The sequence below is a fragment of the Puntigrus tetrazona genome, unplaced genomic scaffold (genome assembly GCF_018831695.1).
Source record: "Puntigrus tetrazona isolate hp1 unplaced genomic scaffold, ASM1883169v1 S000000270, whole genome shotgun sequence".
NCBI lineage: Eukaryota > Metazoa > Chordata > Actinopteri > Cypriniformes > Cyprinidae > Puntigrus > Puntigrus tetrazona.
In genome coordinates, this window is record NW_025047932.1 from 134,061 (window position 1) to 158,649 (window position 24,589).

Here is a 24,589-nt window from a genome sequence, read left to right on the forward strand (position 1 = left end):
ACTTAATTTGCGCTTCACCCGCACTTCCGGTTTCCGGTCGGCTCCCGCCCCGCTCCGCCATCATGAAGTCCTGAACAAAAAGCGAACGAGGGAGGAAAAGAAAAACAGGGATGGAGCTGTCGACGACAGAAAGAGACGAACCTCGCGCCTGACTCCGACGGCATGAGCAGAAATGAAGCGCACACTCGCGGCGGAAGCGGAAAACCGGACCGTGGTTTAAAGAGCTCGCTGACAGTCAGCTGATCGAGTCCGTTAACGGATCGCGGCGGTATTACACAGTGACACACACACACACACACACATATGAACGGACAGACAGAGGCTCGTTAGAAGTCTATGGCTCGCGGTTTGAGTCGGTCGTGTTTGTGAAGCGAGGCGGGAAGGATTGGCGGGATTTTCCTCAGCAGGCCGGTGCTAGCCGTCTCGAGCTAGCCGCACTGGATCCCGCACACCACGGTAAGACCGAGCCCAAAGCTCCTCCACCGACACCGACACACCGAGCTCCGGCGTCTGTTTACGGTCATCACCGATATTACGGGCCGTGACACATTTATTCGTCGTTGTGTTTCCTCTGATTGTGTAACGCCATGTATTATTTAACCCTGTCAAGCCTGACAGGAACATCTCGTTTCTTTTCAGCGGAACCGTTTTCTGAACCTTTCTACAAAATATAAACGAAAGCGTGCCGAGCATCAGGTTGATTCGGTTTAACACCGTGAGGATGTGGAGCGTCTCGATGGATATCTGCGTTTAGCTGCAGAGGCTCATATTTTTATGATGATATTCTGAAAGCTTGTAACGTAAATCATTAGGAACAGATTACTGGCATAAAATGTATATTGTCATTCATCGGTATATTTCCCAGTAATATGTTTAATAAGATGATTTATGAGCCTTATATTTGTAGCAGTAGCCAAAAATACATTGTATGAGTCAAAAGCAGCTTTTTTTTTTTTTGCCAAAAGCCATTCAGATGTTGTTCTGTGAAGATGTCTTATACATTTTCTACCATAAATATATCATAAAATCTTTATTTTTGATTAGTGATTAGCTAAGAATGAACAATATTAAAGATGATCTTCAGACTCCAGATTTTCAAGTAGTTGAGTCTCAGGTAAATACTGTCTGATCCCGACACGTTCATCAAAGGAAAGACTTCTTATAAATCTCACAAATTACATAGAATTGATGCTGAAACGTGACTGGTTTTGTGCTCCATGATCACACAATTAAATTACGAAACACAATGCAGTGTAATACAATGATGAGAAATGAAAAAGAAGCCTGATGATTGTATTTAAATGTATTTTTTTGACAAACGTTATTTATGGATAATCAAGTAAACCTAATGTTTCTTCAGTCCAGTAAATGTTTGTCTTCCTACATTTTTGCTAAAAATCAAATGATTTGACATCAGAAAGAAAGCTGACGTTTTGACGGTTGACTCTCAGAAGGTTTGTCAAAGTTTTGCTCGTTCAGAGGCGTCTCAGAGGGACAGCAGGCTTCGTAGGGTTAACACACAGGACTGTTTTCACGTGAAAGTCCTAGTTCCGTTTAGTCCGACACACACCGTCTGTTCTCAGACTTCATCTGCACCGGCTCCTTCAGGTGAGGGTTCTAGCGTGTTCACAGCGCGATCTTAACATGAACATGACTCAGAGCATCATGGGAAGGTGTGAATCTGTGAGTCAGGTGTCTGCTTTTGAACGCTCGAGCACAATTATTCTCATGAAATCATTTCAATTGTGTCTGCTTCAGACCATCGCTCTATTTCAGTTGTTCTTATGTAATGCACTCTGTTGCTTCTGCGTTATATAGCAGTGCTTGACTGTGCGTGAACCCTCAAGAGCTATCTGCATAAATCTGACCTAAAGCTGACACCAGACCTTCTACTGAGCTCTTAAACTAGATGCATAAAACCCACTGAAATGCTTAAATGTAGTGTGTTTTAACTTGAGCTGTGTCTCTGGTCTGAACACAGTCCTGCACATCAGCTTGGCTTTAACTCTGTAATGATCCGTTTTTGATTTGGCCTTACATAAAAGCTGTCTGTACTTCTGTTTCAGCATGTGGTTCTTGTTCTGCTCTTCTCATGTTCAGTGTAGAGATGAGGTTCCCCTTACTGAAGGCCAATTATAACACTTCTCATTTAAAACTAGTCTCTTCTGGTCCTCTGCTGGTTCTCAGTCAGACTGGTGATGATTGAGCAGTGATGGGGGATTATTTACGTCTTACGTCACCCCTCGACAAAACAACTAATATTTCTCATGTTTTGTTAATCATAATCTTTATCATCTTAAATAGTTAGCAGAAGTAGTAAGCTAAATAAAGATTGATACAGAACTATGGTCACATGACTTTAAAAAGTTTTTGTGGAGAGTCTAGCAAGCTAGCTTTGAAAGCGTAAGATCCGGTTTTCAAATGGAGTATCAGTGAATACACAGCCGTAGATCACTGATATCAGCTTGAATGCGGTGTTGCGGAGCTTCTCAGTGTATTAACTGATGCTCGATTTGAGAACAGCTGATGGAGATTTACCGTTAATCAAAGAAAAGCCTTCACTGATGAGATGCACAGGATATAATGTGCCATATATTGATTGCCCAACCCTACTCTGCTGTGATATTTAGATATTTTTATGCTATTGTAAGTATCAAGAGGGGGTTTAGGGTCAAAATACTCCAGAAATACTTTAGAATATTTCAAAATGTTGCAGAAAAATACACAATGTTGAGGTGTTGTCTGTTCAGTCGAAACTGAAATCGAGCCATTCACGCAAAATGTGCATTTATCACGTTTTCCATAAGGACAGATATCATTGTTCAACTTTTAAAAATCACTATGAAGGTAGCCTTGATGCTGGCGTCACGTTAAAATTGAATAAATAAGGTCAATTATTGTCCTGTCCTAACAAACCATAAATCAATAGAAAGATTATTTATTCACTTGTATAAATTCAGAATTCAGATGTAAAAGAATTGACCCGTGTGTGTGTGTGTGTGTGTGTGTGTGTGTTGGCCATGCCGTCGAGTGCGCGGGCTGGGAGTCTGAAGGACCCAGAGGTGGCGGAGCTCTTCTACAAGGAGGATCCTGAGAAGCTCTTCACAGACCTGCGGGAGATCGGCCATGGCAGCTTCGGAGCCGTCTACTTCGTGAGTGTCCACTAACCGTTCAGTGCTCCTTCACTGCTCAGTGAGCATAGATAAAGAGACTCTGTGGCTCACGTGTGTTTGCATGCTTCTTGCAGGCCCATGACATCCGCACCAATGAGGTGGTGGCCATCAAGAAGATGTCCTACAGTGGCAAGCAGTCTAATGAGGTGACCACAGACACACCAGCACAGTGTTCCTGCAGCTGTAGTTAAACAGAGCAGTGGGACTATGCTAGAATCGCTCTGCAAGAACATCCTGAACATCTTGCAGGTGGCTTTATGTAAGAGCAAGATGATGGCTCCGTTCCAACACCTATTGAGCTGCCTACCTGGAATGCATTTTTATTTATTTTAGGTATCATAGGCAGACTTCTGACACCAAGGACGTGCGAAATGTTGGCAGAAAATTATACTGCTTTTAGTTTTGGATGCAAACGCATTTCGAAGTATACCCTGTTTGAGTGAACACAAGCACACTGGGAAGTAGGGCTGCACAGTTTGGGGAAAAATGCAAATGCAATTTTCTTGTGAAATTTTTAAAAGCAATTAAAAAATGATTAACTTGTTTGTTGTGTTTGCCTGTAGGGCTACTTAATTTAGCCCAAAACAAGAAATATCAGCGAAATAGTTCAGTCTGGTAATATATTTACTAAAGATTTATACAAGACTTAGTATTCAGTGCTAGCCTAAAGTTCCCCCTTTTATGCCACTTTAAGGCTCGTATTGTTTTGGGAGTCTCCTACAATAGATATACATGCACACAGGACCAGCCCATCTAGTTCTCTTCTGCTTTGAGCCGGCTCTGCATACAAGATGAAAAAACATTTTGGTTTTCTAGTGTGTTTAATATCACCTCATTTTTTTTATTTATAATTTTAAAATGATAAGTGTAATGTTTTTAAAAGGTTTCATGTAAGCTATAGCTTCAAAATATAATTATTTTAGGACTTTAATTACTGCTTTATTTAATCACAAACAGCCTAAATGTGATTTGTTATTTAATTAAATTACTGAACAGCGCTAGGACCCGCACACACAAGTTATTCTGTACGTGCTTCAGAGATTAAACAAACAGTCAAGCTAGTCTAACCTTTCAGACAAAACTTTGGTTGAAGGATGAGCCGCACTGCTGGTGTGATCTAATCACTAGCACCCTGAGCACACGAGTTAATGTATTCATCTTCCTGGCGGGACGCATCTGCATCGTTTTTCACATCAAGCCGATGCCGATTTTAAAAATGTTTTTATTTTAAAGCCAGTATCGGCTGATTTTGGAGATCCATCTGGTAATATTCATCCATACTCTAAACCCCTCTCTTCTGTGAGCCTCCTCTGCTCTGATTGGTCAGTTGGCCTGGTCTGTGATTGGTCTACGGTGTACAGCAGTCATCAGAGAAATGATGTGTTTGTGGGGTTGGGGATTGTTTCTGTTCACATACAGCTACGTTACAAACTGCATGAAAGGCAATACAGGAAATGGAATAATAGGGGCACTTTAACGATGGAATTTCTGGTGAAAAACTGTTACCCATGATTCTCCACCAATCAGAGAATCAAAACAAGCAAATCACACCAGAAGAGCTCTGTAGCTCCGCCAGCTCACACAAATCACTGCCAATGAGTCCGGCTTCCTACACTACACTATATATATATATATACATATACATATACACACATAGATATAATGATTATGATTCTATGCATGATTCTATGTTTCTAAATTATACAATTTCTGGTTTATTTCAAGTTAGAATCATTTACACAATTAAAATGGACTTATTTCTTATACTCAATATTTAGCAAAATGCAATTTTTTTTTAGATTTTTTTTTTATTTCTCTAGCAAATAACGAGCTGTAGACGCAGATGACTTTCCTTTAGGTAATGAAATGCTGCGTGACATTTTGTTTACAGGCTGTTTTATTGACACGTCTTTCTGCAATTAAAGCACTTAACTGAGTGATTACATGATGTTCAGTCATGTGTGTTTCACGTTAACACTAGTAATAAAGATGAAAGGATGATCGTAGACTTTATACAGCAGTCTGTCTCGCCGCATCAAAGCACCAAAATGGCATTTATTGTTGAAATTATTTGAAAAGAGGGTGTGATTATATTTGGTCTGAGTTTGTGTGCACCCCTAGTAAATACACAGCCAGCATTATATTTCATTTGATGCCATTAATGGGGTTGTAGTTTTTAGTGCTTAGTCTTGTACCAAGTTTAGTTTAGTTTTTGCTTTCAAATCAAAGTTTGTAATGTTTTCACTCTCCTGTTTTTCGGTTCATGGCTTATAACTCTTAAAGACTTCTATGGAAAAACACTTGCAGAAATGAAATGACACTTTCAGATCTGATGAAAAGTGCACTCTATTCTGAGTCGAGTCATCTCAAGCTGTGCAGGTTATAGAATAGCGTTTCTTGTGTTTACTAGCATGTTCCCAAGTTCTGGTGTCTGCGAGCCCCAGCATTGTGTTTAAATTATGCAAATCATTCAGCGTCTCTCTGTGGCTGAAATAGATGGTGGTGCCATTTAAACACTGGAAAGGACTCCCTTCGCTGTGCGGCAGAACACTTGAGCAGCTCACGCCTCATTTACAATCTCTCCACAACACGTCTAATAGGAACACACTTCAGCTTGTGCTTCCCACACTCATAGACCAGAAACGATGTTCAATAGTGCCTTGATTGTTCCATTGTTCTCTGGTTGCCGCTGCAGAAATGGCAGGATATCATCAAAGAGGTGAAGTTCCTCCAGAAGCTGCGTCACCCGAACACGGTGGAGTACAGAGGCTGTTACCTGCGAGAACACACAGCATGGGTGAGTGCTTCAGTGTGTGGGAGGCAGGCCCGCTAGCACTGCTTACGTTTACTACAACAGCCCAAACGCACCACTTGTCACTCACTAACAGCAATTATACCTTCTCTCCCTCCTCCCTTCCTCTGTGTCTGTGTGCCGCCGCTGCAGCTGGTGATGGAGTACTGTTTGGGCTCGGCCTCCGATCTCCTGGAAGGTGAGTGAGTGGTTTCTGGAAGCTCGTGGTTGTCCAGAGCCCCTCGTCGCATGCAGAAGTGTAAAACGATGCAGATGTTTGTAGAAACACAAAACAGGATCCCCTTGTTCTCTTCCTCTTTCCATCAGTGCACAAGAAACCATTACAGGAAGTGGAGATTGCAGCGATTACCCACGGTGCATTGCAGGGCTTGGTGTACCTCCACTCGCACAACATGATTCACAGGTACAGAGACGCTCAAAGAAAACACGGTGCGAAATAGGTGTGAGATACATGTTGTGTTCAGTAATATTTTAATTGTGGCTTCAGCAATGTGGAGGCTGACAGTATGGAGCAAGCCAAGTATCATACAAGAGTGCACTATGTGGTCTACGTTTTATACACGCTATTGTTTTTTTACTCATCGCCAACTAAACAGTTCCAGACAAAGTCAGAGTAATAGAGCTGATTAAAACACAGATGTTTGTTACTGAATGAATCTGTCTTCATGATCGAATCAGTGATTCAGTGAGTTCATTTGCTGCTTTTTTAAATGAATCAGCCGTTTGAAGAATCGTTTGTTAATGATTGTCACTCGCTGCCACCCACAAATGATTTAGCTTCATATCTTTACTTTTTACTGCATCTCTTAGCATTATTGATTCACTTCATTTTATTTCATACGACTCTTAACAGCTTATGTCTTATGATTGTAATTATTCATTGTTAATTTATTCATTTGAAATAAAAGATGATTCATAAATCTAATAAGCTTCTAAAACATTGCTCATATAATGGCACAGATGTCCCTAGGAATCAGTTTTAGGTGGCAAATGTTGTCCCTTAAAGAAAAAGTTGCTGTGAACTAAGCAGTGATATTACTGTGAAAATATTGTGGAGTCAGCGGTCAATGACAGACCTAAAACAGTTAAGGTATCAGCTGCTGTTGGTCATCTTCAGTCAATAAACGAGATGCTTCTTTCTCTGTAGGGACGTGAAAGCAGGGAACATCTTACTGACGGAGCCTGGCCAGGTCAAGCTGGGAGACTTCGGCTCTGCCTCCATCGTGGCTCCCGCCAACTCCTTTGTGGGCACACCTTACTGGTACAGACACGTCTGGCAGAAATATACTCTTGTTTTACTGGAGTAGATGTGTGTAGATGTGTGTAACGAGGGCAGGTGTGAGTGAGCTGCGCTGTGTTTCAGGATGGCTCCAGAGGTCATCCTCGCCATGGATGAAGGCCAGTATGACGGGAAGGTAGACGTGTGGTCACTCGGCATCACCTGCATAGAGCTTGGTGAGGCATCGCTGCTGTCCATAAATCTTATATAAGTACACAACATAATCAACTAGACTCATTTAAATTTGACATATTAAAGTGTTAAAGCCAAGTAAACCGTAAGAAAGCAGGAACAAACAAATCTGTTAGTAATAGTATAAAGATGTCTGAACCTATTTTAAGAGCAGAAACTGAAATTAAAGTTTAAAAACATTGCGTAGTTTTCTTTTTGTAAATGAAATATAGCTTATTAAGAACATGCAGTCAAATCAGTCAGTGATATTTGTTCTTTGATTAACATGTGTTAATGGAAAAATACTGTATTTTAAAAATGTATTTTTTCTTTCTCGTGTTTTCACGTAAGACAAAAACTACTGTGATGATGATATACTGATGTTGTTTTCTGCACACTGCTTCAGACCCGGAACAACCTTTCCTGCAGTAAAATACACAATGTTGTGAAAAACCAAACCAGGAAGCCACACAGAGACTGCTTTTCTCTGTTTTAAAGCACATTAAAATGTGAACACGGGAATCGTTGAGCAGAATCTAAATGAAACCAAACACCTCATTCTTGGACATTTGAAGTCGGTTGTAAAATAGACCCGGTTTATTACCAGAACCCTACGAAAGAAAACTCGATGCATCTCTGCTGTGAAATGTCCCTTTTTTCAGAGTCTGATGGCGTGCTGTTGATTACCACAGACAGTAATATTAATTTTAGACCGTCTTATGCTTGCAGTGGAAGTCTTGCAGCTAACACTTGCTTGTTTCTTTTCTTCTGTTATAGCGGAGAGGAAGCCTCCCTTGTTTAATATGAATGCTATGAGTGCCTTATACCACATCGCCCAGAACGAGAGCCCGGTCCTGCAGTCCAATCACTGGTACCGTACACCGCATTAGAACCTTGTGTTATACTGCTTAGAAGTTAAAGATAACACAACGTTCCACTTTGTTTGCTCTTAAAAATATGTCCCAATTTGGTCAATATTACAAACCAATTAGATTTAAGTAATATTTATTAAAAATTAGGGGGAGGTGATACAACCAAGATATTATATAATGGTATGAGTGATCGAGTAGTAATTCTATGGAATTGTTTAATTTCTTATTCCCTGTCCTCTCAGGTCAGATTATTTCCGTAACTTTGTAGACTCTTGTCTGCAGAAGATTGCCCAGGACAGACCTACCTCTGATGTGCTGCTTAAAGTAAGCCTGTTTTTTTAGACTGTTTTGCAATGCGTTCTAGACACTGAGGTGTGCTTCCTTGTTCCTCCAGCATCACTTCCTGTGCCGCGAGCGTCCGGTGACGGTGGTGATGGATCTGATCGCTCGCACTAAAGACGCCGTGAGGGAGCTGGATAACCTACAGTACCGGAAGATGAAGAAGATCCTCTTCCAGGAGACGCACAATGGCCCCGCCACCGAGGGCACGGAGGAGGAAGAGGTGACCTTTCAACTTGTCTTGCTGTCTAAACGAGAGAAGGAAAGTTGATTCTGTTTAGAACAGCTATATTTGTGTGTATTTGATCACGTGAACCAGAGAAGAACATGGTTTAACAAAAGACCAAACATGATTTAGGGTTTGGTTTCTTTTCAGACATTCGTCCGCCTGTGTTTCAGATGTTCTGAGTTTATTGTTCTTTTGCACCGTTTTGACCTTGACTGATTTGTGACATCATGGCAAATTGAGGCATTGATTTACAGTAACTCGCCTTAAAGTCAATATGAACTCAAGAATGGCCTTATTTGCTTTCGAAGCCTGCTATTGTGAGGAGCTTTGTCTTTGTAGTGGTTCAAGCTAAAAAGGCTTTGTCTAAAACTGCTGGGCATGTTCACATCAGTAGGCTATGGCCTCACTGTACAACAAAAAATAGATTTGCTTTATTGTAGGATTGATTAGATCTAATAGGAGGAGAATTTAATTTATTGGTGGCTTCTGGTTTTAGTTTTAATTACTAGCTCTGTCTCCTCATTTTACTAGTTAAGTAAATGCTTTGTAAATAACCTCCAAGTACTAAAATTACTACAGTAGTAAACTGTGTAGAACTCGTCTCTGTTTCTTTACTTGCTAGAATTAAACCAAGTCTGTATTTTAACTGCAGGGAAAGCCTTGTTTTCGTCACAAATCCAGTGAAATCTGACAATCATCTATTCACAAATATTGCAAATTGGAAAAAGTAGTTCTACTCAAAAAGAAATAATAAAATGTAATCAATAGTAAAAATGACAGAATTTAGTGTAATTCATTTGGGAGCATCGAGTGATTTGTTGTACAGATGAGAATTATTAGTATTAACAGCAGCAACAGGTTTATGAGGCTACTGTCACTTTAAGACCGACTAGAGATCCAGTGTAATGATGAACATTGTTTTTTTTGCCAGCTGTTTGATGCAGATTTTTGCTGTTGATGAATATCATGATGTCAGATAGATCCTCATGCCTGCTTGCGTCTATAAAGCGGATGTCATTTCCAGCAGATGAGAGCAGCGGCGAGCTCCGTCTGGTTTGTGTTTAACACGCTGTGGTGTGTGTAGGATGTGGAGCAGTACATGCTGAGGACAGGCACGGTGAACAGCATGGAGAGCTCCCACTCGCTGCCGTCCATGTCCATCAGCGCCAGCTCCCAGAGCTCCTCGGTCAACAGCCTGGCGGACGGCTCGGACGACAGCGGAGAGATGGCCATGATGCAGGAGGGCGAGCATACGGTGACCTCCAACAGCTCGGTGCTGCACAAACCTCTGGTACGTCTTCCTGGGAGCCCAGTGTGCTCAGACAACAAGACACACAGATAGTCTCAATCGTTTGTGCTGCTTTGGTTTCTTAGATATAAAATAGTTATTTAAAGGTCATTCTCAGGTCACTCAACGCCCCCTCAGCAACCCCAAATTGACCATTAAATATTTAATATTAATATTTTAATATTGAACAAAACCAAAACGGCACAAAAATATTTTACGGCCCAAACAAGTGTGTGTGTGTGTGGGAGCTGGTGACATCATCGACCCTAAGGGTGTATTCACAGCTATCTTGTTTGGTTCAATCGAAACTAACTCATGTTCGTTTCCCCCTTTTTTTTGAACTTCCTGTTTTTTCCTGCTTGAAAATTTCTATGCAATGAATGGATGACCTTAGCACACGAATGGTTTTGTTTACAATTTCTGGATCGCTTGCCAAATAGTCAGCGTGAAAGTGAAGCGCACCAAACCAAATATTCTGAAGTCATTATGAATCGATTCAGAATTGTTGAGGAGATTCAGGATGCATCTGAGAATGTTTTTTTTATGAATATCTGAACATGCAGTAAGCCAATAAAAAGAAACCCAGCCCCAGCTTTTAAACAACAGGAAAAAGAAAATCCAGCTTTATGCAAATATTTTTTATCAGCACTTTGAATGTTGGTAAGTTTCATTTAAAAAGCATGATTCAAAAAGCAGAGAATTTTTATTTTTTTTTCAAAGACCCTGAGCAGCGATCAAAGCACAGATGGAGTCGTTCTCTTCATCAACACATCTGAAGCTTGCACACTCCTACACCTCTTCCTCCATCTACATCTCATTCAGTAACATCAGGCTGTGTTGATTTATATAATGATTAAAGTTCATATAAATGATTAATGTTGATCGTGTTTTTACATATAGATATGTTTACATCACTTGTTTATGCTGCTGCTTTGCTGTGTTTTGATCCGGACGTTCATTACTCTTCCAGAAGATGTGTTGGAGCTCCTTGAGTTAAATTGTGATCAAATTATGATCCAGATTTCCAGAAGTGTTAAAGTTAAAAGAACAGCATTTACTTGAAATAGAAGTTTTTTTAATTTTTTGTTGCTGAAAAATGTTGGGTAGCTGTTTTCAGCATTGATGATAAATGTTTGAGCGATTGTCAAATGGGCATTTTAAAGTAAAGATGCTGAAAATACAGCTACGCAGATATAAATTACAGTTAAACACAAACTTGCAGAGAAAACAGCTGTTTTAAACTATAATATTTAACATTTTTACTGTTTTTATTGTTTATCAAATAAACAGCCCTAAAAGCATAAGAGGCATTATCAAAAGCATGAAGAATTCTTCATTATTCAAAGCCTAAATGCTCATCTGTCCCTTACAGAACCACGATAACATCTACGACGACCCGTACCAGCCGGAGGTAGACCCCCAGCAGCAGGGGCCCTCTGGGGGCCGTCGGCGCAGGGGCCGGGATCACTTCGCCACCATCCGCACGGCCTCGCTGGTGACCCGACAGATCCAGGAGCATGAGCAGGGCTCGGCGCTCAGAGAGCAGATGTCAAGGTACAAGCGCATGAGGAGACAGCACCAGAAGCAGCTGATGGCTCTGGAGAACAAGCTGAAGGCTGAGATGGACGAGCACCAGCTGAGACTGGACAAAGAACTGGAGACACAGAGGAACAACTTCAGCAGTGAAGCAGACAAACTCAGCAAGAAGCACCAGGCCATACTGGAGAAGGAGGTGAGGGAAGAGATGGGGGAAGGATTTATTCTCCACCTCCTTCTGCTGTTCTTTACTCCTCCTCTCTGCTCTGTTCTTCACTCCTCTCTTGTCTCTCGTCTCAGGCTAAGGCCGCTCTCACGGAGGAGAAGAAGTTCCAGCAGCACATCTTGGGTCAGCAGAAGAAGGAGCTCAGCAGCCTGCTGGAGTCTCAGAAGAGGCAGTACAGACAGCGCAAGGAGCAGCTCAAAGAGGTACGGATGAAAATCTGTTCATCTGATCGTCTGTCTGTCTCTCAGAGGAGCTGACGGGTGTTGCTCTGTGAGCAGGAGCTGAGCGAGAACCAGTCCACGCCGAAGCGGGAGAAGCAGGAGTGGCTGGTGCAGCAGAAGGAGTGTCTCCAGCAGCTGCAGGCGGAGGAGGAGGCGGGGTTACTGCGCAGACAGAGGCAGTACTACGAGCTGCAGGGCCGCCAGTACAAGAGGAAGATGCTGCTCGCTCGACACAACCTGGAGCAAGACCTGCTCAGAGAGGTGCTCAGCTCAGCTGCGATACAGAGACAGAACAAACCGTTAACTGCATTACACTCTAGACTTCAGTCAGTCACAGCACACAAAGCTGTATCACAGTTTAGATTTTTGTTCACACTTTATAGCTAACTAATATTTGAAATCTTTAATGTTGATATGAGAAGTGTCATATTTTTGCACAGTCAATGTAATTAATAGGAAACACTAGTGTGTTTATCGTGGATTCAACTACGAATCAATGTCTTCCACACCTCCAACACTTTCTAAAGGAAGCTCATAAATAACACCACGTCTGTGTTTGTCCCGCCGCAGGACCTGAACAAGAAGCAGACCCTGAAGGACCTGGAGTGTGCCATGCTGCTGCGGCATCACGAGTCCACCCAGGAGCTGGAGTTCAGGCAGCTGGGTCTGGTGCAGCACACTCGGGCCGATCTGATCCGCACACAGCACCAGACCGAGCTCACCAACCAGATGGAGTACAACAAGAGACGCGAGCAAGAGCTGCGGCAAAAACACGCCGTCGAAGTGCGCCAGCAGCCCAAGAGCCTGAGAGTGAGTGCCTGTCAGGGGGAGGAGCCTAGCGAAGAAGGGGAGGGGTCCATTAGAGAAGGGGAGGGGCTTATAACTGAGTGGGTGGGGCCTGAGGAAGAGCTGAGTAGAGATGGAGAAAAGATAGACGGGGATGAGATGCAGCTTGAGGAGACAGCTGTAGAAACAGTAGGGACTTTTATTGAGCAGAGTGAAGCGGTAGAACGAGAAGAAGAAAGTGTGCAGGAGCAGTTAGATGAACCTCAGCAGATTGATCCCAGACGAGTAGAAGGCCGTCCTTGGGACGCCGGCAGCGAATCGGAGTGTGAGGAAGAGGACAGGGGCGTGGCCGATGGGTGTCCATCAGAGCTGATGCCCGCCTCTTCCTTTGAGCGCCGCCCCCTGGAGCGAGACGCAGACGAGCTCTCGGAGTTCTACTTCCCAGATACTCTGGAGGAGCTGGAGCCTCCTCCGGTCTACACGCCTCCCTCCCCTTCCTCGTCTCAGCCGTCTCTTCCCTCGCTCTTTTCTCACGCGATCTGCCTGGCTCTTTCTCTGTCCGCCGCCGTGCAGCCGTCGCTCCTCACCCTCCTCTTCCTCTCGGTCTTCCTGCTGTCCCTGCGCCGCTCTCCTCCGCTGCCTTCGCTCTCCTCCCTGCTTCTTTCGGCTGAGCTGTTCTTCCTGGCGCTCTTCTTCTCTTACCTGTTCCTGCGCTCCTGCTGCTCGCTGTCCTTCTCCACCTTCCTGTCTCTGGCCTGCTGGGGCTCCGGACTCTTCAGTCTGGGCTTGTCTTTGAGCCTGGGGCTCTATTACGTCCCGGTGGCCCTGATCTCGGCCTCTTTCCTCAGCTCGCCCTCGCTCTTCCTCACCCTGTATCTGGCGGTGGTTCTGGTTCTGCGTCCGGCCAGGGTGTTCCTCCAGAGCGCCCCGCGCAAGCTCAACCGCCTCTGGATGCGTGTTCTGTTCCGTCTGCCCAGGCCGGTGTTCGCCGTGTGCCAGTCGCTCCTCGGCGGTCTGACCGAGCGAAGCCTTTACGACATGTTCCCTAAAGCCGGACGCAACTGGGCCGGGCGGCAGTCCAGAATCCCCGTGCCTCTGAGGAGCCTCGGAGCCGAGTATCAGGCCAAAAGCCGGTCCTCGGTGTTGTTTGCGCGGTGCGTTCTCTTGGGTCGTCGGTTCGTGCGCCGGCCGCTGGGCACTCTGACGGACCTGGCTAACTCCGTGGTGCTGCGTCTGGCTAAGCGTCTGCTGAAGGAGCTGCCTTCCAGTCAGCTGAGACGGCTCCGGGCCCTCGGGATCCTGCGCAGGGAGAGAGCCAGCAAGCTCCCGGTGCTCCTGCCCCGAGCCGCCCGCGAGCAGAGGAAGAGGAGGATGAGGAGGAGGCGAGAGCGAGAGAGCTTGTTCAGGGAGGAGGGCCGGTGGGAGAGCGTGCTGAGGAGAACTCCGTCAGGGAGGAGTCTGAGAGGAAAGATGGTGCCCTGGAGATAGATGGAGGCTCACTGAAGTGATTTCCTGTCGTCACAGAGAGGGTTCACAGGGTTGTTGTCATTTATTCACTCTAACAAGACTTTGGTCAGTCTTCAAAGCCACAAATAAGACGTTTTTCATAAATCCTCACACATTTTGGCTTCGTTGTTTAAAATATAGTTGTAAACTTCCAACAAGGCAAACAAATCCATATGAATTGAAATTAATCACCTCCAAAATAAGTTGTTGTTCACATGTGTGTGTGTGTGTGTGTGTGTGTGTGTGTGTGTTTATATTAGTTTATAAAAAATATAAACACATACATGTATTTGTTTATATATTAAATCTATAATATAAAATGTTTGAATATAAATATATAAATGTGTAAACAAATATTTAATTTATATATATATATATATATATATATATGTACACACAAACTTATTTTGGATGTAATCGTTTGACAGCAATAATATGAATCAAGTGTTTGAAGAGATTCAGCTGCTTTAAAGGATGAACACATTTAATTTAATATTTCATTCACACACAAACATTGAGCTCCTGCATATTTAACACGCTGTGAGTCTTCAGTCAGCTCAGTTCATATGGATTCGTTTCATGATGTCTTTATAAACACTTTGGATCCAAGTAGTTTTTTCAGCGGAGGGACAGAAATCTTTCAGGTTTCCTTTTTTTTTTTTAATGTCCAGTTGTGTTTGAATATGAACCAAAGTCTTATTGGCTTGAATAAATGATGATAATTATCTTTAGTTTTAGGTGAAGTGTTCCTTTTAAGATTATTGCTCCGTTTTATTTCGCTCCTTCATTCACCAAGAGGAAAGCTTCAGTCGGTTATTGTGCTTTTTGTAAAAGTTTTTTTTTTTATTCTCAAATGGCAAGAGCTGTATGTTTTATGGTGATTGTTGAAGCCATGTCTGTGCAATCTTCATTTAGTTTTTATTTTATTTACATAACAGTGATATTATATTGAGAAACCAAAACCTTTCAATGAAGCCATGCATGTTAAATGCTGAATTAATTGACTGTGAAAGTGGATCATAATACAGTGCTTTACACTATAGATCTCCCAAAAACACAACACTACAAGCCGAATCTTCCAGAAGTGCATTAGTCGACGCGCCAAAGCTTTCCTGCGTGTCGAGAAAAGTTTGTATTGAAACAGAAACAGAAACCAGGCTGCATCTTGTTGCACGTTCAGTGTTTGATTTCATTTGAGAAGCAGCTGAAACGGTTCGGTCCTCTCACTGGATGATTTAGAGGCAGGACCTCAGAAATGACAATCAAACACTTGAAATATTTAGTGAAAGAGAATCTGTCCTTGCCAAAGTGAACCCCAGCCCTTATATATATATATATATATATATCACACGCTAGGATTGAACGATTAGTTCTCTATGCCACGTGATCCGGGCCTTTCCATCTTCAGATGCTGTTCAGTCAGTTCTGAGCTTTATTAAGTGTTGATGAATTAAATCTCAATCTCATAACTTTAGGAGCCGGATCAGTTTTACTCCACAGTATAAGAGCAGATGTGTTTGGAGTGGAGGATGCATGGATGCTGAGTTTAGAAGAAAGGTGTGTTATTGCACTAGAGGCAATGATCTGATCATATTTACCATGTAAACCAGTGTTTTGATCATATCCTTATGAAGAGAGGTCTAGCCTAGTTAGTGCTAGTTTTCAATGTTTGCATGGCACTGTTATTTCATATTTATTAGTAATCTTTTACTGCATAATAAAGGCCATTATGACAATCATTTTAATGTAAAGTTGGACTAGATATATGCAAATTAGCAACCAAAGATTGTGATGTAAGCTTGCACTGCACACAAATCATCTTTATTTGAAAAGCTTGCTAGAAATCTTAAGATGATCAAAGGGACCATGTGTGTACTACATGAGAGAAGAGGAAATGCTGTCTATTTGAAGAAGATTCAAATTTTAGCCATATTTGTTCTAGTTATTGGCAATTTAAAGTTTATTTCCTTTTTTTTGTCTTGTTAATGTTTACATATGCTGTGCTCCCTTTTTTTTTTTTTTTTTTTTTTTTTTTTAACCAAATCATACATTTTGTCTTAATTATTATTTGAGGAATGTTTGTTGTTGCACCGTCTGTTTCAAGGCCGTTGTGTGCGTCTCATCCTTGTTTTGTGTTTGTGCATGAATGGATGTTTACTTTAAGTTCAAATGATTTCTGTTATTAATAAATACATTTTCTTTATTATAATCATTGTCCTTCGGTTTATTTCAAATTCTGTTGAGATTCTTCACCTGTTTTTTCTTCATCTGTCATTCATACAGTTCTGCTGCTGCTTTAATTCATTTCTTTTTTTTCACTTGAAGCATGTTTTTATGATTTAAAAACAAAACAAAAAAAAAGCATCAGTAGCAGTAGTATATATGTAAAAGTTTTCTAGTATTAGTATTTATTGCTGATTAGTAATATGCATTGCCAAGAACTTCATCTGGACAGGTGTTTTTCTCAATATTTAGATTTATATTTTGCTCCCTTTCCAGTATTTCTAATAGTTGTATCTCAGACAAATATTGTCCGATCATAACAAACCAGACGTCATTAGAGAGATTAATTGTTCATTATTATGCACAAGACTCAATTTCACAAAACTGCTTTATGACTGGTTCTGTGCTCCAGGGGAAGTCAGGTGCTGTCAGGTAAAGTTTTAATTCTTCTCACATGAGTCTGAAGTGATTTTCACTCTCTCTGTCGAGATGGATGTGATTTAGGAGTGTGTTTTAAGCAGTGCGAGTCTTGTCTGGGCTCTTTCCCTGTCTCTCTAGTCCAAAGAGCTGCAGATTAAGCGTCAGTTCCAGGACACGTGTAAGATCCAGACGCGTCAATACAAGGCTCTGAGGAACCACCTGCTGGAGAACACGCCCAAGTCGGACCACAAGGCCGTGCTGAAGCGCCTGAAGGACGAGCAGACCCGGAAGCTGGCCATCCTGGCCGAGCAGTACGACCACTCCATCAACGACATGCTGTCCACTCAGGCTGTGAGTAAGACGAGTCCGAGCGGTCGGCCCGCCCCCGAGCCGCTTCACTGACCTCTGACCTCTGTGTGCAGCTGCGGCTGGACGAGACGCAGGAGGCCGAGTACCAGGCTCTGAGGATGCAGCTGCAGCAGGAGCTGGAGCTTCTCAACGCTTACCAGAGTAAGATCAAGATGCACACGGACACCCAGCACGAGCGGGAGGTGAAGGAGCTGGAGCAGAGGGTGTCCATCCGCAGAGCCCTGCTGGAGCAGCGGGTAACTCACGCTCATCTCTACAGTCCTGCTTGACGGCACGCTTTCACCAGATGTTAAAAACAATGAAAGTAATCCACACATACAAAGAAAACAAAACCACTGGAATGAAAACTATTAATCCTTCATACTAAAGTCTTTGTTGGTAAAGACACCTTCTGTTGGTTAGAAATTATACCATTTCAGACATTTCTCTGGTTTTAAAAACTTTGAACACTGTGAGCTAAATGCTTTACAGTTGTATATTTTCTTCCGTTTTATACAAATAACAAATTATGCAAATATATTTCACAAAATTATATATGCACAGAACGTTTTCAACAATAGTTAATACAACCAATATCTGAAAAAGAAAAGGTTTTAAACAAATCACATTTATTTGCCATTTGCCCAAACCAAACGTGGTATATCTTCGATTTTCCCTAAACTGATAACTTTCTCAGTTAATTATACAATTAACACAGGAAAGACAGTTTTTCTGAATTTAAAGCACTTGTATAAAGTTGAGTCCTGCTGGGACAGTGTTGTGTGGATGTCCTGTATACGTCCAGACATGTTTCAGAAGAGAGGTTTATGATTCAGATGGACAGTCCACCTTCTCACATGGTTTCTGATGAAGCATATACAGCTAATATGTAGCGTAGAGAAAATGCAGTGAAATTCACTTCCAGATGTAAACAAAAAGCAAGATCAATCATCATTTAGTGACACAAAAAAACTGTCGAACCAATTGAGGAAAAACTCTTATCCATATGGTTTGATATTAGATATTTAATTGTTCCGGCGTATTTCCTTAGTTACTACTTTTAAATGATCTTTGCTAAACGCTGCTTAAAATGATTTCTTAATAAAAACCACACACACAATGTAACTAGCCATTGTTTTAGACTGTATAAAGTGATGTCTATATTCACTTGTAGCATTTGAAATAGATTTGTTTTTCCAGTTCTTTTCTAATGAAACCGTTTATTTGTGCATATTTCTCCAATTTGTTTAGTGCACATAAAGAATGAACTTTAACTCTGGTAAATGTCCTCTAAGCCTAATTTTTCTTTTTGCCATGAAACAATTATTTGCTAATTGGTGTTGGCTAGAAGTTTAATATTGGTGCATTATCTTTAGATTTGGTTATTTGTTGTTTTTTTTAAACCCGTTGCTTTGTATTGAAACACTCAACAGACTCGTCTCAAAATACTGTTTTTTTAACGGTTTCATGTTCTCAGCACACTGTAGATGGCACAAACATGTTTAAACTATATTTAACAGTCTAGGCTGTGTTTTTGCCAATGACATTATGCAAGTGATGAATTTGTGCCAGTAGAAACTTGCACAACTTTTTAATTGAACCTGAATTTAAAGCTGATGATACAGAAAAGGAGACGGCTCACCCAAAAGTGAAAAGAAAGACCTTCTTTCATCTTCAGAAAACAAGTGAATATGTTTCTGATCCTCCATAGACGTCAACACAACTGAAATGATTCAGGTCCTGAATCATATTTTGAGTGAATTATCCCTTTAATTAAAGCTGCGGTCTGTAACTTTTGTGTCGCTCCAGTGGTTAATAAACAGAACTGCGTGCGTCTTGCGGAAGAACATTGTAGCCGGATCTACTTTTCTCTGTTTATGTCTGTTTATGAATCATTCCAGAACCTGTCTAAATAGTCCTAATATACACACTATAGGTGTACCGTAGTGATTCAGAACAAGGTTTGGAAAACTGTGTGCTTGCTTTACAGTCATTTTTTAAAATTCTGAACACACAAAAAAGTTACAGACTGCAGCTAAACATTAAAGCTATTTTAATTGCTTTGTAATCATTCACAAGATCTGTGCATTAAGTCTGCACAATAAATATAGATTAAATAGCAATGAATCAAAAGCAGTGATCATCAAGCGTTTGTCGTCAGTGAAGCGTGGTTCTGTGATCAGCACTGAATCTCAGACCATCTCTACAGCACTAGCTGAATAACCTGAAGATTGAGCTGCTTGACCAATAAATACAACTATATATAGTTTTCCAGTGAACTATAGCTCTGTTTATTAAATGCTGCTCCTTCTGAAAGCATGCGATGGAGATTTATTTTTGATTATAAAACCAGCTTTACCAGTGAGATTTTATTAATCTAGCCCTTCTGTGCATTTAGAAAAAAGATTCATATTAAAGATTTAGTTCAGCAAAAAGTGAAAATTAGTCCATGTTTTCCTCGCCCTCAAGGCATGCTACGTGAATGACTTTCTTCTTCTTTCAAACAAATCCAATCAGAGTTGTATTAAAAATCATCCTGGCTCTTTTAGGTTTTGTACCGGCAGTAGGCCGCTGTCTTTGTGCAGCAGTCCAGAAGAACCCAAATAAAGCTCCTCCTCTCGAAGCCATGTGGTTTTATATGTATACTTGAAAGGAGAGTATTGTGTAACCTGACTGTGGTTCAAGAAACACTGCGGAGTCTCAGCAAAACCAGCGTTTCCTTACTTTACCAACGGAAAACCAGCCTCTATTAAAATCCTCTGACAATTTTCTTCACAAATCCTTGTTTCGGGCTCCTGATTGGTGTTTTGTCTTGTTCTCGTCACTGATCTCCACAGCAGACGAGTCCTCTGCTCAATCTGACGCTGAACTTCTGGTCTGTTCTGGTCAGAGGAGAACCGAGTCTCTTCACTCTCAAGGTGTTTGTTTTCCTTCATTCTGTCACCCAGTTTTGGTTTCTCTGGATTGTTTAGTTGGGGACACTTCATTTCCAGCAATTATCATTGAGTTGATCGCACACGTACTTTATAAAGTAAACTGTGCTGCACGAAGACATCACTGAATTCAGTGAAGAACTGCCTTGAACTGAGTGTTTCATCTCGTTCTTCTAACACTGTTTTACTGTTTGATTCTGTGAAGTGCTTTAGACACAGTCAGTGTTGTTAAAAGCTCCATATATTAAGGTGACTTGGCTCATGCCATGCATGTCCTACTACAGTTAGCAGAACTGTTTATATAGTTTTAATATGTTTTCTTACGAACATGCATCGCCTCGCTACAAAAGGCCGTGTGAGGCATGTTGAAGTATGGATGCTCTTTGACTACTTTTGGACTGTTGAACAAAACACACTTGAAGTCATAGAGATTGAAAGAGCCAGGACAACTTTTAATATAGCTCTGATCGGATTCATCTGAAAGAACAAACACCTAAGATGCTTGGAGTCGGAGTTAAACATGAACTAACCCTTTTGTCTGTGAATGGCGGCGATCAGAAGCAGTTTCCATGGTTCTGTTTGTCCAGATCGAGGAGGAGATGCTGGCCCTTCAGAACGAGCGCTCGGAGCGCATCCGGTCCCTCCTGGAGCGCCAGGCGTCCGAGATCGAGGCTTTCGACTCCGAGAGCCTCCGCCTGGGCTTCAGCAGCCTGGCCCTGACCGGCATCCCCTCCGAGGCCCATCCCAAGCAGGGTTACCACTGGAGCCACGGGGCTCCGCCGCTGTCCCGCCGGGGCCCCAGCCGAGCCGACTCCTCGTCCTCGGCGTCCTCCCACGGCCTGGGGCCCCTGCACCACTCGTCCCGCTCCTCGTCCTCGTCGGCCTCCCATCACAGCCGGCACCAGCTGCCCCAGCACTACCACCACCAGAGCACTCCTCAGCTGTACCGCGAGCGGGAGCGGGAGCGAGAGAAGGAGCGCGAGAAGGAGTGGGGCGGAGCGGGGCCTCACCCTCACCTCTTCTCCCACCACCTTCCCTCCCGCTCCTCTTCCCAGTCCCTGGCTCTGCTGCCCCCCGCGCCTCCTCCCGCGCCTCCCTCTGTCTCTTCCGGCCCTCCGGCTCCTCCGGGGGTGTACGGAGGAGGGCTGGTGGTGAGGGGCCCCAGCCTGATGGCCCTGAGGAACAGCCCTCAGCCGCTGCGCAGAACGGCGTCCGGAGGAGGCCCCGGAGGAGCAGGAGGAGGCGCGGACGGAGTGCTGAGCCGGAGCACCTCGGTCACCTCGCACATCTCTAATGGATCGCACCTCTCGTACTCGTAAGGAGCGCGCGAGAGCACATCGTATTCGTCTGTTGCTTTGGTTTTTCCTTGCTCGTCGTTGTTTTTTTGGTAAAGGCAAACAAACAAAATAAAAGCTTGGAACTGGCTTGGAACATCACCACTGCCTTTAAGACGTCTTAAAGGGATGCTGCGCGACGGGAGAATTCGTCCGTTTGTACGCGACAGTACGAACACAGAATGTTTACGTCGGTCAGACTTTGAGTACGTTTACGTCTGTGGGAGTTGCTCCAATGCATGAGATTACTGTAGTAAATACATTTGTATTCATATGTTATCCAGTCACGTTTAAGGCCGTTAACGCAAACAACGATAAATATAACAATAAATCAAGAGTCCGGCGCTGCTGTATATCAGTAACAGAGGGATGGACAATCAGTCAAACGGGGAACGTGAAACAGAAAGCATCATCATCATCATATAATTATCGTTCTTTATGTGGGCACGTCTTATGGCTACATTTTTAAAAAAATCTAATAAGTAATCTAATAATAAGTTTTAAAAATTAAGAATCCAACAGCTGTATCAATAACGGTGATGATATCATGAGTTCGATCTCAAAGCAGCCAATCAGAATCCATCCTGGTTTAAGAAGCTCAAGCAGTTAACATGAAACAGAACGATATCTCTATTTTATTTTATTAATCATTCCTATTGTTAACGGGCCTTAATGTTACTTTTATTTAACAATATTTTTTAAAAATTAACGCAGCTGTAACAATAACAGAAAAACAATATTAATTCAAAGCAGCCAATCAGAATCCGTCCTGCTTTAACACTTTATTAAACTTTATCGTCATAATTATTATAATCATCGTTCCTATTGCCTTTAGGCTACTTCTTTTTTAAACTAATGTAATCAGAACCCAACCTTCTTCACACGTCAGACAATAATATCGTCCCTATTACTATTAATATCACAGTTCTTATTGTGAATGGCTATCTATTTTTACTTAACGATAAGTTTTGAAAATCAAGAGTCGATCGCAGCTGTAAGAATAACAGAAACATTATCATTCAGCTCGGTTTCAGCCAATCAGAATCCACCCTGCTTTAACGAGCTGGAGCGGTGAACGCGGCACACAACAAAACAGAATGTTATCGCTGTAATTATCGTTATAATTATCGTTCTTACTGTGAACGGGCCTTAAAGCTACCTTTACAAAATGATTGGCTGCGTCTGAAAGCGCACGCATCCCTTCTACGTAGTGGGTGACAACAGACTGAGCTCAAAGCAATGGATTTCAGACGCAGCCGAAGTCAAGCGCCCACTAATTGGATCTTTTATTGTGTGTATATAAATATATAAATATATAGTATCTAAAGTGTTGAAGCATTGTGTCCACAGTTTTCTATAGTAATTATGACTATCGACATTTTGATAAAATAACATGTGAACAGAATAGACCTAACGTTTAATTGTAGAAATCGGCTCTGGAATGCCCAGCGTCCGTTTGATGTCATCACAAAGACGTTTTTCCAATTTCTCCAAGCATCTGGTTGCAGAAGATGTGAACGTTTCTAAAAGTAATGAAGAAATCGGGTGTCGCGTGCGTTATGGCGGGATTGTTTGTGCGTATGCGTCGTCTGAATGGGATGCACTCGGGTCGCCACTTTTGTACACAAACACACCAAAAAATAGGACTTGAAGGCTTTTTCGCTGGGATGAGCATCCTTTAACTCAGACTTTAGACAATACAAAAACAGACTTGAATGAATTGCAACGGGTTACAATCACTAGTCTTTCGGGGAGAGCTGGATCTGAAACCCCAGCACAGGCAGGAGATGATGGAAGATGAACTCTAAACAGCAGGTGAAGTGTGTATATACTGTACATGACTGAGCTTCAGCGGCTTCACACACATTCAGAGATATCCCAGAAGAACACAAGAGGAACTTGATGAACTCAAGCGAGAAACACCAGCTCTGATATCTCTCTCTCTCTGTCTCTCTCTCTCTCTCTCTCTCTCTCTCTCTCTCTCTCTCTGTATAACCTACTACTTTATGCTTGGTTTAAAGTAAACAGTGCATGCAGATCTTTAGTGTTTGGGGAAGCGGGCGCAGCGTCGGAGGGCCGGTGAGATTGAGCCGTTGAATGGACTGACTGACCACAGCTGCTTCATGACCCCACTATAATGAATGTCAGAGCTGCGTTTGCCGAAGCAGGTTGACCTGGTCTGGATCCATGCACGGTGGTAAAGGAGGCTCTCCTGAGGAGGTGGACGGACTCTTTCTGTCTGTTTGTGTGTGTTTGTGTCTAACAGGTCGGAGAAGCGGAAACACGTTCATGACTGAAATCATGCCGCTTGTGCTTTGAAGAGAGAAAACCTGTGGAAGAAAAATAAACACGAAGCAATTTAAATGATAATAAATTGATATTAACGTGGATTGGTCTCGTGTTGTTTCTGATGTTCTTGTGGAATCGTTCTCAAGCTCCTTTGAATTAATAATCGTTATATATCCAAAGATTGAGGAACGGTTCAAAGACTGGTATATCTGAGTCGATCGGGATCACACCGGTTCCACCTAAGATGTTCCTGATTTAGAATGTAAGTAAAACTAAGAGGTTTGTAGACAGCAGGCAGGTGAGATGAAATATGAGGCATATGAAAGCTCGTATTTCTGTGCATTTCGAAATAAGGTGCAATAAAAGTCAATAAATACTTGACACTGTTCAATAAAATTCTAGTGCATTTCATCTTTAAATAACAGCAGCAGAGTGTGATCATATTAAACTTGTTTTAGTGAATAAAACACCTTTCAGCTTTCATTTAGCTCCAGCTGTACACAAAATGTTAGGATATTTTAGGAAACCCTCAATATAACATATAAACATTTACTTTTTGAATATTAAACACAATGCCATTTCATCGTTTACATGGTTTACAAAA

At 42.3% G+C, this 24,589-nt stretch overlaps 1 protein-coding gene across 2 annotated transcripts; it reads left to right on the forward strand.

Annotated features, from left to right (window-relative positions):
• On the forward strand, window positions 1–24,086 carry taok2b (TAO kinase 2b). Of its 2 annotated transcripts, XM_043230940.1 has the most exons (19): window positions 2–456; window positions 3,012–3,152; window positions 3,248–3,319; window positions 5,869–5,970; window positions 6,118–6,163; window positions 6,292–6,388; window positions 7,133–7,246; window positions 7,349–7,440; window positions 8,213–8,306; window positions 8,550–8,631; window positions 8,702–8,869; window positions 9,960–10,166; window positions 11,536–11,895; window positions 12,000–12,128; window positions 12,204–12,407; window positions 12,717–12,956; window positions 17,220–17,432; window positions 17,504–17,686; window positions 20,950–24,086. In XM_043230940.1, exons 2-19 carry the CDS (start codon window positions 3,021–3,023, stop codon window positions 21,679–21,681), a joined length of 3,267 nt encoding a protein of 1,088 aa, XP_043086875.1. In that variant the 5' UTR covers window positions 2–456; window positions 3,012–3,020; the 3' UTR covers window positions 21,682–24,086. The 2 variants fall into 2 exon arrangements, with proteins under 2 accessions (XP_043086874.1, XP_043086875.1); XM_043230939.1 differs by lacking the exons at window positions 17,220–17,432; window positions 17,504–17,686; window positions 20,950–24,086 and having other exon boundaries at window positions 1–456; window positions 12,717–16,647.
• Window positions 24,087–24,589: the final 503 nt, after the last annotated feature.

What these genes read in the sequence shown, in the direction of transcription:
- taok2b (XM_043230939.1), top strand. Translation starts at nt 3,021, where the DNA reads ATGCCGTCGAGTGCGCGGGCTGGGAGTCTGAAGGACCCAGAGGTGGCG. An exon ending in TGCGAGAACACACAGCATGG is followed by an intron (nt 5,971 to 6,117) that starts GTGAGTGCTTCA and finishes CCGCCGCTGCAG; the next exon opens with CTGGTGATGGAGTACTGTTT. An exon ending in CATCACCTGCATAGAGCTTG is followed by an intron (nt 7,441 to 8,212) that starts GTGAGGCATCGC and finishes CTTCTGTTATAG; the next exon opens with CGGAGAGGAAGCCTCCCTTG.